Source organism: Oryzias melastigma, linkage group LG4 (genome assembly GCF_002922805.2).
Source record: "Oryzias melastigma strain HK-1 linkage group LG4, ASM292280v2, whole genome shotgun sequence".
Classification (NCBI taxonomy): Eukaryota; Metazoa; Chordata; class Actinopteri; order Beloniformes; family Adrianichthyidae; genus Oryzias; species Oryzias melastigma.
The window spans coordinates 14,613,691-14,626,233 of NC_050515.1; the positions used below are offsets into that span (position 1 = coordinate 14,613,691).

The window sequence follows — 12,543 nt, forward strand, 5'->3', positions numbered from 1 at the left end:
GGATGCATCAGAACCATGGGGCTTATGGCTTCCAAATGTAGAACCTACGTCACGCCTACAAGCTTTTTCCAATAGAATCTGCACCTGATTTACAACAATTTGAATAAAGAAATACACAGGAAGGCAATTTTATGCTTGAGTTTCTTGATATATGTCCTCCATCAAGAGGAAAATACTATGAGAACATGTTAAAAAGACCAAAAACATAGTTTTCATCTGACTGGGTAACATGAATAGTGGATGGTTTGCTTTAAATTTTTAATTCAAGCTTAAAATAGTGCAGCTACGTGATACAAAGTGCCTTAAATTGTATTAATTGAATGTTTACAGAAATATTAAGTTTAAATTATCATAGAATATTTTCGCATGCTTCAAACTGATTGAATAAAATACACAATTTGTTGTTAAAATAATTACATTGGTATCAGCCTCACTGATTTTAACAGTAAAAACAAATCCTTAAAAAAAATCAATTAACACAATGCACATTTTATAATTGAAACTGAGCCCCCACCATTGGGACATGCTGGCTGTCACTCGAGAAAACCCACCAGAAAATACTTTATTGTATTTGCAGCTCCGCTGTTGACCCGCCCTCTTCGCCCCCTGATTGGCTGTCTTCAATACAACTTGAATTTCCTGCTCAGCGATTGGCTGAAAGAGCTTTCTGTTTTGGTCGCCTGCCAGCAGTCGTCTGGAAGGGGAGGGGAGCCGTCTGTCTTCCGCTTCTGGGCTGGATTGACACACAATGAGGAGCAGAGGCAGGGGAGACCCTCCACGAACACCGCTGTAAATAAATACAACAATCACTGAGGCTACAGAAACATGGAGAACCAGGTACTGCGACTTTTGCGTCTTCTTGTGAAACCTAAACTTTTCACCTTGGAAATGGAAGAAGTGAAACAGAGGGCAAGAACGGGTCTTTCTTTTTCTGTTAGCAAGAAGAAAAATGCTGCTGCTAATGTACTTGTTTGGCTCCGGAGCTATGCTAGCTGGGCACTCATACATCGGTATTTACCGCTAGCTAGCTTCAGTTTACTACACCGTTCAGCACCGCTGCATAGCTGTGGCCGGAGCAGTGCACACAAAGGGATCCACACCTCAGCTTTACTCGGTTCTAGTGTATTTTAGCTGTTTTACAATATCCGTATGGATTTTGTTCCAGATGAGTAATTTAAATCTAGATTGGGTGTAGCTAGGCTAAGCTAATTTATGTCTCTACGCCGGCCGTTGGCTAAATGCTAAGGAGCAGCTACAAGGCGCCGGGGAAAAGATTTGTCCTCTCCAGGTTGGGCTGGTGAGGCGGGGTCTCCACTGCCTGTGGCCTGAAATCCGAAGGTCTGATGAAGCCGGGAAGCGTCAAAGAATGTTTGGAGCCTTTATCCCCGTGGTGGAAGAATCAGAAAAGTTAATTTTGTGGTGCATTGCCCATGTGTTACATTTGAAAGATTTCTATTTTTACTCTATCCACACAAAATCATGTTTAGTTATGTTTGATTTCATAGCAGCTATTTAGTTTTTATGTATTGAAAGTGTTTTATTTTGAAAATCCCTCCATTCACCCCCAAGAAAACGACAACCACTAGTGTTTAATGACAATAAGTTAGCTTCAAAAAGCTACATTTATCTTTTGAATCAAGACATGATTAACAAAAAAAGAGCAATTTATAGTTATCACCTTATTCACCTCTTGCCCACAGTTAATAGTCTATGAAGTTTGGAAAGCTAGTTGTAAAAAGAAAATTACATTCAAAGAAAAATATTTAATATATGGGTCAAATAAAGGAGTTGCTCAAATTAGCATAAAAAATGTTTAGGTAGGAGACATGTGTAACTCTAATCTAAACTAATATTAGAACAAGATCAACATGACCTGTTTTGAGATGCAAATATTTGTTTGACACCTAAATGTCACATTCAGCTTTGGTTTTCTGACTGTCCCAGTGCTCACCTCACTTAACTGCTCCACAGCATAACAGAATTTGACTGCTCCTCTCTTTGTTTGGAGTTAAAGATTACAGTTTGTGGTCCCATTATCACTGCTTTTAAATTGAAATAGTTTCTGATTATACTGCCCTTATTGATGAATATGAACTTTCTAATTTAAAGGTTTATTGCTGAGTTGTTGGAAGACATGGTATTTGGCTTAAATTGGTTTGCCCAGTACATTTTTCTTACCTTTTTTGGCACACTGCAGCAATTTGTGGACACTTATCTGTGATAACTACAGTTACACAGCTTCGTTTGTTGAGATTTTTACTTGGTTATGGCTTTCTTTGTTAGTTTTATTTATTAGAAATGCTGCTTGTTCGTGTCGCATCATGAGAAACCTTCATTGTTGTTCTTAGTTATTTGTAATTTCAGTCATTCATTAACTTGAGAGAAGATCATGAAAGGGCACAACAATAATATACCAAACCTTCATGATTTGTATTTTTTTTTTCCAATGTTTTGTCTCTAATCAAAGTAAGTTGAGTAAAAGCCCCTCAGCTAATTAATTTCTCTGTTGTTCAAAAGGATAAAAATTGTCTACTAAAATAGCCAGGAATTTTAAGACTGAGTTAATTTTTAATCCTCCCTCATTGTCATTGTCATATGATATTGGTATCACCCTGTGTTTTTGTTTAATGTTGCATGGAGTTTCCAACTATTTATAGAATTGAATTATGTCTGACAGTTTGGATTAAAATTCTCAAGGATTGAAGTTTTTCTGTCCTTGCCTTTGTCTTTTTACTAGGTTAAAAGTATCCCCCTTTAGTAAATTGATTGCTTCAGCCATTTTATCCCATAATATTTTTTATGGCCAAGCAAATAAAATAAATAAAAAAACACAAAAAGTAAGATTACTTCTGCATTATTGTAACCTAATAAAATATATGTTTTGGGGACTGGTGCCTGCAAGGGTATGAGGATATGTTAAATTTAACAAACAAATATAACATTTTCTACAAATCAAAGGAATCAAATGTATGAGTCTAATTTGTTGAATTGTGGAAAAAAATTAATGGTAATCCAATCTTGACTTTCAATTTTTAGATGATGTTTCTGTAATTCTACTTTCACACCGCCCTCGGCGACCACTTCCAAACAAAACATATAAACGTTTTCGAAACTTTTGTGTTCACATGTGGCTATGCACGTTTCTATCCCCATTTTTGGGCTTAACTTACTAAACATGCTGCCATTGATGTGTGTTGAAAGTTAAACCAGGTCAAACTTTGACCAATCAAGGACTCCGATTTGGTAGTGACATATGGATGACGTTTTTTTTTTTTTTTTAAATTTACCAACTGTTTCAAAATTGATAATTGATGTGAAAGAAAAAGTCTGGAGTAAAATTAGCAAGATTTGTGCTTGCTTTGACTTTGCACCAAGCCAAGACAAGAAGATGTCCCTCTCAGCTTGACAAAACTCACATTCTAAAATGCTTGTCACTTGTCCGGTTTGAATGTAATATGAGAAACAAATGCTAAATGTAAAAAAGTTCTTAGAATTTAACCTCTGTAGTGTCAGATGTTTTGCACATGGTGGCTGAAATTTGCAAATTATTTATTTCAAGTCCTTCTGGCTTTCACTTATCAAGCTTTCATCATTCTGGTATTGAACCTCAGTTCCTCAATGGTTTATTGTTATCCTGATTATTTTATGTCTTCCTATCTGATCTTGTGGACTCCTATTGAGGAGGTGGTGGTGGTGGTGGGGTTGATGACGCTCAGACTGGCCGTTCAGTGAGGGTGTGGCGGTGTGTGAAGTTTAAGGACATTACAGCCACAGAATGGCCAGGCAGAGTGCCAGGCAGGGAGGTGTGTGTGCTTATCTGTGTGTCTGCGAGCTGCAGAGTGCCAGACCAGCTCATCTCAGCCCCATTGCCTCTAATCCTCACCCCCCCATGCCGTCCCAGCTCACGAGCTGCTCTTTGCTACGGCCAAATTCCCACATTCTTCAACCCTTCCCTCAACATAAAGTGCCCTGCTGTCCCATGCCCCCCACCCCACCCCCCCGTTCCCTTTCTGTACATGGTCTGCATAGCTTTTTCACTTACACACAAGCACAGTGTCATTTTCTTGGCCCACTACAGTCATTGTTCTTTGCAGACAGACGTAACCCAATAATGCGCTCCTCTTTGGGACAAACCTTTTGAGATTATTCGGCTCGGGTGGCTAATCACTTATTTCAATACGGGATCGTCCTGACACCAGTCAAGCTTTGTGTCCGTTTAAGCCTTCTCCTCTAGAGTATCACATCCTCCAACTTCAAAAAGGAGATTGAAAGGGTTTGTTCAAAGTGGGATTGGAAAGTGCTAAATAATGGCCCCCTTAGATACATCTCACCACTTGATTCAGTTTGATTTATTTCATAAACCGCTCTGGTTTACTGCTTTTCTTTGCCCCTTATTGTCAGAAATTTTACCACTCATTCAAGTGGCTTAATCTGTCTGACTGAAGAATCTATTTGTTTGTAATGTATTTAATATTTTTTTTTTTGTAGTGCACAGTGCAGGTGAAGCTTGAGTTGGGCCACAGAGCTCAGCTGAGAAAGAAAGTGACATCAGAAGGCTTCACCCATGACTGGATGGTGTTTGTCCGAGGGCCTGAGACCGGCGCCATTCAGCACTTTGTAGATAAGGTCATCTTCCGCCTTCACGAGAGCTTCCCCAAACCCAAGAGAGGTGAGCAAATAATGAATAAAGCTACAGCTGTTTATAATTAGTTAATTTATAATTAAAGGGGGAGATTTTAATGAGAGAAGTTACATCAAGACATTAAGCATAGCTGTTCATTCTCAATATTTCTGAGCACCTCCACATACATTTATGACAGATTATGCAGTTGTTTTGTGTTTGTTGACATTTTGTGGTAAACATCAACAAATAATAGCATTTGTAGAATAACTGTAAAAATGTTGCAACTGTTAATGAAAAACTGGTGTATTGTTTAGCTCGAAGCTTTAAAGCTGTTATCCTGGATTTCTTTAACTGTGCTCTTACATATATAAGATTTTGTTTGTTTGCTAAGAAATATTGTCAGAGGAATCAGAGACTTTCCAAACATCTTAAAGGTGTTTCAGACTGATATCACCTTGAAGACGTGCACCTCTGTTACTGTTTGTGCCTTAAGCTCTATTCAGAGCACATTTTTTTCAAATGCCTTGTTTTAGTGTTAAAAATGTGTCTTCAAATGCTTCATGACAGTTTTGTAAGCAACTATTATGAAAGAATCTCATTAATCTCAAGTGTTTATGTGTCCAGTATGCAAGGAGCCTCCGTACAAAGTGGAGGAATCGGGCTACGCGGGCTTCCTCATGCCTATTGAGGTTTACTTCAAGAACAGGGTGAGAACACACGAACACAAGCAGGAATATGTCAGCGTTCTGAACGCTGAGCTGTGACTTTGTCTGTTGGGAAATGCTGCTTTATGGAACGTTTTAATGAAGTGTAGGACAAAGGAGGAATCTGTGCTAACCTTTACTGTGTAGCATTAATGACTGACTGATCACATGACTGGATGTGATCTTGAAAAGCGAACATTCTTGTGATTTGGCTGTAATCCCAGACCTGTACCTGCTGCCGGTTGGATGGGAATTTACCAGTTGCTTTTAATCTAGTTTTAAGTTGATCATTTTTTTTAGTTATTCTTGACTGCAATACGGACATTTTTGTAATCTATGATACTAAAACTCCCAAAAAAGCTATATTTTTACTACCTACTCATTGCAATTCTGTTTGGTTGCTGCAAACAGCGGTGAAAGGTAAATCTCATCAATACATCATCACAACAGCAACAACACTTCACCGCTCTTAAAATCTTTCATGAGGGAACGAAAGCGTTTCCCTTCAATTGTTCCTTCTCTTCACAAATTTACGACTCATCCAAGGAATGTTTCTTATCAGTGTTCCGGCTCCGGCTATGTCGCTGTTTTTCACTGACCTCGTGGTTGGTAGTTCATTCATTCAGCTTTTTATCTGCGTACGTGGGGAGAGTTCCCAGGCAGCTGAGAAAGACAAACGGGTCGGTTTCAGTTGCTGCTCGAGGGGGACTTTAAACCGTCTTTTATCTCCTTCCCTTTCAGGAGGAGCCTAAAAGGGTTTGTTTCAACTACGACCTGTTCCTTAACTTGGAGGGCAACCCGCCTGTTAACCACCTGCGCTGTGAGAAGCTCACCTTCAACAACCCCACCAGAGAATTCAGGAAAAAGCTGATCAAAGCTGGAGGGGTGAGACTGCAAACGGAGAGTTTAACATTAAAGCACCCATGACTATTGAGGGGTATTACATGTGAGGTTACAGGGGAGGCAAGGTTCGAAAAAGCTTTAAAGCCACTGCGTTTATAAAATGCAAAGTGAGCTGTGATTAAGTAGTTTCTTCTGCAAACATAGTTAAATTTCCTTGAACAGTGCAGCATTTGCACATTAAATAAAATCAGAATTATAGTTTCTGATCGTGTATTTGCTCAAACATTATTTATCTCTAAACACAATAACTGTTGCCTCTTTATTTACAGATTTTAGTGGTGCCCGAGGGAGCGGAAGCTGTTTCAAGGCCCAGTCCAGATTACCCGATGCTCCCCACCATTCCCCTCTCCGCTTTCTCAGATCCTAAGAAAACCAAGACCTCTCATGTATCAAAGGTTAGACAAAAAAAAAGAATTCTCTTCTGTCTTTTTATGGTTTAGGTATGTTTTTTAAATTAAATCACAATTGGCAAACACTTCTAAGAACATCCTTGAATAAGACTTGAAAAGATGTGCACTCGTGTCGGTAATTGTTGCCAGCTGCTTTTATGCATCTGTATGCCCACTAAAAGAGGGGAATTTAACCAGAAAAACTTCCTGTGGGTTTTTTTTTTTACTTTGTAGACCTGCCTGATATAACATTATTCTTTAACCTTTTAGCTTATTTTTCAACTGTGTACACAATTAACATAATTCCAGTGAATTCTGTAGCAGAGAAAAGCAGCCTACATATCATATTGGTGCAAAGTTGATTTGAAAAGCCGCTTTTCTCCGCATCAGAATCAATCAATTCACATTGATGACGGTTGAGGTGTTAAAGTCGGTCAAAGACTGTTATTCAAGTGTGTTAATATGAGACAAAGCGTGTGGTTTTCTAGCTTCTCTTATTTCCTGCTATAGGTTGTTTTTTTTTTCTACATTTTTAAGAATTTTCTGGATCCAACGGTTTTATTTTGCATTTGAGTTCCATGTATACCGTTTAAAACTTGGTGGCGTGCATGTTATGCAAGCAAACAGTCCCATGCTCATATTGACTTTCTTTATCTTTGAAGTAAGCATGTGTGACTGGAGCTGTGTGGATCATTCGAGTGACCAATAACTGACTAAATCCAACAACTTCCACATGAGCAGAATGTATATTTACATGAGAATGAGCTCTGTTGTTGTTGTTTTGAAAAGGATTTACTCCCATAATGTGTTTTATTTGCTGCTATTGATACTTTTTAAAAATAAAATATGAATTGCTTTCTTACACAACCTAAATATTGTTTGAAAGAGAGAAGAAAGAAGCCAAAGGCTTTTCTAGTCCTGCTCTTGTTTCATGGTCACAAGGTTAACAAAATAAAGTATTTATTGTGCTAAATAAAAATCCCTGTAAACATAAGAAAAAGACTGCCAGTGTCTTTAAAAGCAGCTCTTCTCTTTGCCTGGTCTGACTGTTCTTGTTTTTGCCTCCTCAGGAACCCAGCAAAGATGGAAGTGGTGGAAGTAGTAAAGCACCCAAATCACACAAACTGACCAAGGAGCACCGCGAGCGACCACGAAAAGACTCTGAGAGCAAAGCCATGTCGAAAGGAGACGACAGAGATGGAAGCACCAAAAGCGGTCGCGATCCTTCCTCCTCCTCGTCTTCGTCTTCAAAAAAGCCGTCGGATATCAAAGCGAAAGAGGACGTTAAGGTCCTGCCCAAGGCAGCTTTCAAGGAACCCAAGCTCACTCTGAAGGAGTCAAAAATGGAGGGCATGTCGCCCAAAGGAGGGGGGGCGGGCAGTGGTGGGGGAGGAGGAGGAGGTGGGGGGTCAGTGGAGTGCAAAGCTCCAGGGAAACGGCCCTCCACCGTCGAGTCTCCCAAACCTAGCACTAAGAAGCAGAAGAAAGGCAGCTCTGAGGGGCCGAAAGGACCTTCCGGTGGGGCCTTCACGGGTACCTCTCCACGCGTCTCCTCCTCATCCGCACCCAGCCAGTCCTACTCCGAGAAGAAACCTCCCAAGGATAAAAGTCGCTGGGCCAAAAGCAAAAACGACTCGCAAGAGCTGAAGGAGTCCAAGAAACCCCCAGATTCAGAGGAGTCGAACTCTGAGGACGAAGCATCGTCAAAATCAGAGGTACGCTTCAGCTGATTCTAACGACAAAAGGTCAGCCATGACAGATCATTACACGAAAATACAATTTTTCCCTTTTTTCTTCACAGTCGGCAGCTACAAGCCCCTCCAACTCCAGCTCCAGCTCTGACTCCAGTTCAGACTCAGACTTTGAGCCAGCACAAAAACAAGGACAAGGTACAGAGTTCTCAGCTCACTTTAACAGAGGAGAGTGTTGCATAATGACTGCTGAAAAGTCCCAAATCATTAGGGATACACAGTTTGTTAAAGAAGGCAACCCAAAATGGGGTTGATGAAGCATTTATGAAGAGTTAGATCCAGTTTTCTGCAGTTTGAGTGGTCCTATTTTGAAATAAAGTCACTTCATCTCACTCAATAAGGGATTATTGGGAGAGTAATGTCTGCAATAAACTTCAACATTTTTAGCTGTTTGATGAAATGCTATCGTAGTCTTTGGTTATAAATATTTAATTTATTTCTCCTTTAAAAAAGGCTCTGTAGTTTTGCTCCTGTATATTGGATCCACCATGACTCAAGTTATGATTGTTGGATTTTCATTTGAGATACATGAAATACAAAACAGGTACTGATAAGACCTTAACTTTGTAAAAGTATTTATTTGTTCTTAATACAACAAATCTTTGGAATACTCGGGTTTAAAGGGTTCGTCTAAAGATACACTCACATCAGGCACATGACACGTTTCACGAACCTGCTGAATGTGCATTCTCGAACATTTTTTTCTGATCTATGAAAGACTTAGTGTCACATAATTCCTGCTGGGCATACCGGTAAACCACAATGAATAATGTCTCTTCCATGATCAATTTTCAAACAGTTTGCACTTGTGTGAATGAGGATCCGAGTCCATTATTGATCAATGTTTAACTGGTTGTTCATTTTGTATATAGAGTCCGAAAATGGACTTAAAAACTTGCAAAACTATGCGAGATTGTATAAACCGCGCATTTAGGGCCGGTTTAAACTTCACAGCGATCAGCCATTGCATCAATCACATCCACATCGCGCACTCTCGTTCATACCAATGTTGTCTGGTTTTGATCGTGGTGTGATAACTGCGATGAACTTCTGGATGGCGTTTGTACTTTTCACGCTACGCAATCGTCCCCAGTGTTTATTTTTTATGACATCCTGCTCATACACACTTGCGGCGTCTGCGAGTGCGCAGATACGTGGCAGAGAAGGAAATGGTGTGTTTATCCACTAAACAGAATAAGGAAATACAAAGGCGAAAAAATTGAAATTAAAAATAAAAGTGGTGAATTTCATTCTCTAATGTTGCAAGATACGAGATAAAAGACAAATCTTTCCAGTAACTTGCTCTATTTTCTATCTAGTTGTTCACTCTCTGTCTGTAGCCTATATATTCAGTTAAGTTTTTATCATTTTCAGACTTTTTTCTGGATAGAGAAAGATTTTTCTGTAGTCGCGTATTCCAATCACTGAAATAAATTCAAGCTAAATTACACGATTTACGTGCGATTGCACTCCGGGCGTAAAATTCCAGTCGCGGTTGATGTCGCCAGTAGGCGTCAAATTCTGCAGCGACTGGTGCAATTCTGATCAGATGGCCGTGCGACCACTGCGAGGCGAGCTTTTCCAAATCGCTTGGAAGTATATACCCGGGTTTACATAGACTTTTCACTGGAAGTGGCTGCTTGAACGTGCATTGCGTAGTGTGAACATAACTCAACAGTGTTCCCTCTAACAGGCCCCCTGCGGTCCATGGTGGAGCTGATCCAGTCAGCAGAGTCGGATGATGACGACAGCAGCTCAGAAGAAGAGACGCCCACCAAAACCAACCCATCCAACTCTCGGTTAGTCTCTCTTTCGTGAGGATTTCCGCGATGTGCAGCTATAATGCTGGCCGTACACAGACAGTTTGTGTCTATGACCTCTCATTTGCTCACCCTCTAACACCTCCCAGAGTCAGCATGGACAGCGATAGCGACAGCAGCGATGACCACCCGAGTCGAGACCCTGCTCCGCCCCCACAGAAACACAGCTCCTCTAACAACAAGGTGAGGCTCACTCGCCGAGTGACTTTGTGCTTAAAACCCTTAAATTTGTCTCATCTTAACGTTTTATCTCTCTGTGCTGCAGGTTGTCAGAAAGAGTCCTGATTCTTCTTTCCGCTCAGAGAAGGTGATGAAGAAGGGATACGACAAGGTAGGAGGGGTAAATCAAACTTTTTATCCTAAACACTCACACACATTCTGCCCTTCATCAGTAAGTGAGTGAATGAACCACAGCTGCTCTGTCCAACTTTGAATTCATTTTTTTAATAGATTTATAAAAAGAACAGGAGACGACCTCAAAGAATTATCTTACATTTGTGTTTTTTCCCCAATTAAATTCTGCTGACCTGTAAATATCAGTGATTGCTGAGCTCTAAAGTCTATAACAAAAGAGGTATTGTTGCTATGACAGCACAGACTCAGAAAATGGCTTTATTAAAACCCCCAATAGCATCCTCCAGTTGCTAGACTTCACATTTCAAAAGGGAATTGAGAGTTTCAGCACAATGCAGACTAGTTACTAAAGAAATAAACTCCTGACCAGCAATTCATTTTTCTAGTACAGTATAAATGATTTTCTCCTTTTATTTTTTTGTTTGAATTGAAAAACGAAACAGAAACTGATCTGATTTTTTTTTTTTTTTTGAAAAATTAGTTTTTTGTTTTTTTTTTACCATCTGGACAAAATAAACTTTCCATTTATTATCCATAAAGACCAGAGGTGAGTTTGGCACAATTAATATCTGACATTTCAACATTTTCTTCCTAAATTAAGATTAGTGACAATTCGAAAAAGTAAATGATAAAATCAGTTTTCTGAAAGTTTAAATATAACAAAGATACGCTCAAATAAAGTTGGGCGCAGTTTGGTTTTTCAGAAGACGCACAAAAAATTTAAAGAATATCGTAGTAATTTTAAGTTGAACTTTAATTCCCATGTTTTCCTAAAATATTTCAGCTTTTTAGGAATGTGTTAATATACCTTCCCCGTTAAATAAACAAAAAAAAGCATTTTTTTAGCATTACCCTTTAAAAATTATTCAGACTTTAATATTATTTTCAGATTTATGTTAATTTTATAAACTTAAAGCTTTGAATCTGTTTGCCAGTTGTTACTATCTTTCCTAGTTTTAGGCAGAATTTAAAACCTTAGACATTTTTAAGGAAGTTTTACTCTGTAAATATAAAAACGAGTCGTTACTTGGGCTTTATCTGAAGTTTTTGATTCTATAATAAATAGAAGTGGAGTAACAGCAAAGAGCAGAGGAACAAACCCAGACCATAAAACAGCTTCGTTCAGGTTTTCTTAGATTGTTCAAGTTGAAATGGTTTCGTTGCTTTTCTGTTCTGCTGAGCTTTGACCCCCAATGAATTTCTCCCACATGGCTGCTTTGCATTAGCAACAACAGCAGAAAATGGCTGAAAGGGAGGCCGACTGCTCCAGTACACACACTTGGGTCAAAAAGGCGAGTTTGGAAGCAACTCCTTTCTGCTGCACGAGCAGCAACCTCTCATGGCACAAAACGTTCTTTTTCCTGTGTGCTGTAAGGAGCAGATGTTGTGCTGTACTGTACAACATTACTGATGCAGCATGCAGATTCTGGCCAGAAGGGCCACGACTTCAAAGGACTCCAGAGTCTGAAAGAGGAAGTCGTATTTGATCTAAAGGATTTATTATTTGCAGTAAACGATTATAACTTTAATTAAGGACAGTCTTTCTTTTAGTTATGTGGTCTGGCGTGCATCATTAAAGTTGTTTAGTGGTTTAAGCAAAAAAAAAAAAAGTATCACACAGATTTACCCGTTTTTTATTTTAATCTTACACCTGAAGAAAATTAAGCACATAATTGCATTTCTGAGTATTTATTTATTCAAAAAATGCTGTGTGTAAAATGTGATAAAGCTTGCGGGTGTTACTACGGTAAGCTCCCTGCTCTGCTCAATTCTAATGCACCCACTTGTAGACGACAAGACTCGTATCTGTCTTCCTTTTCTTGTCCAAGCTGGCATTAGGCTCAAAACTATCCATTTTGGTAGCTCCAATATTGCTTTGCATTATTGTTGCACCGGTAAAGTTAGTTTGGAGTTGATGGGGTTGTTTAACGGGAAATGGGGGCGGACTTACTGGAATTTTTCTAGCCGCTCTGCAGAAACAATGCCCTACAAATGATT

General features: G+C 39.3%; 1 protein-coding gene across 2 annotated transcripts in view; it reads left to right on the forward strand.

Moving 5' to 3' along the window:
* The first annotated feature begins 666 nt into the window (after positions 1–666).
* mllt1a (MLLT1 super elongation complex subunit a) overlaps positions 667–12,543 on the forward strand; it is a 19,714-nt gene continuing 7,837 nt past the window's right edge. Inside the window, exons 1-10 of one of the 2 annotated variants that reach the window (XM_024278751.2) lie at positions 667–837; positions 4,489–4,669; positions 5,249–5,331; positions 6,070–6,213; positions 6,501–6,626; positions 7,691–8,335; positions 8,422–8,509; positions 10,065–10,170; positions 10,281–10,374; positions 10,457–10,531. In XM_024278751.2, coding sequence (XP_024134519.1) covers positions 826–837; positions 4,489–4,669; positions 5,249–5,331; positions 6,070–6,213; positions 6,501–6,626; positions 7,691–8,335; positions 8,422–8,509; positions 10,065–10,170; positions 10,281–10,374; positions 10,457–10,531 — 1,554 coding nt within the window. In that variant the 5' untranslated portion in view covers positions 667–825. The remainder of the gene's footprint in view (positions 838–4,488; positions 4,670–5,248; positions 5,332–6,069; positions 6,214–6,500; positions 6,627–7,690; positions 8,336–8,421; positions 8,510–10,064; positions 10,171–10,280; positions 10,375–10,456; positions 10,532–12,543) is intronic. The other variant, XM_024278752.2, reaches the window with a different exon arrangement.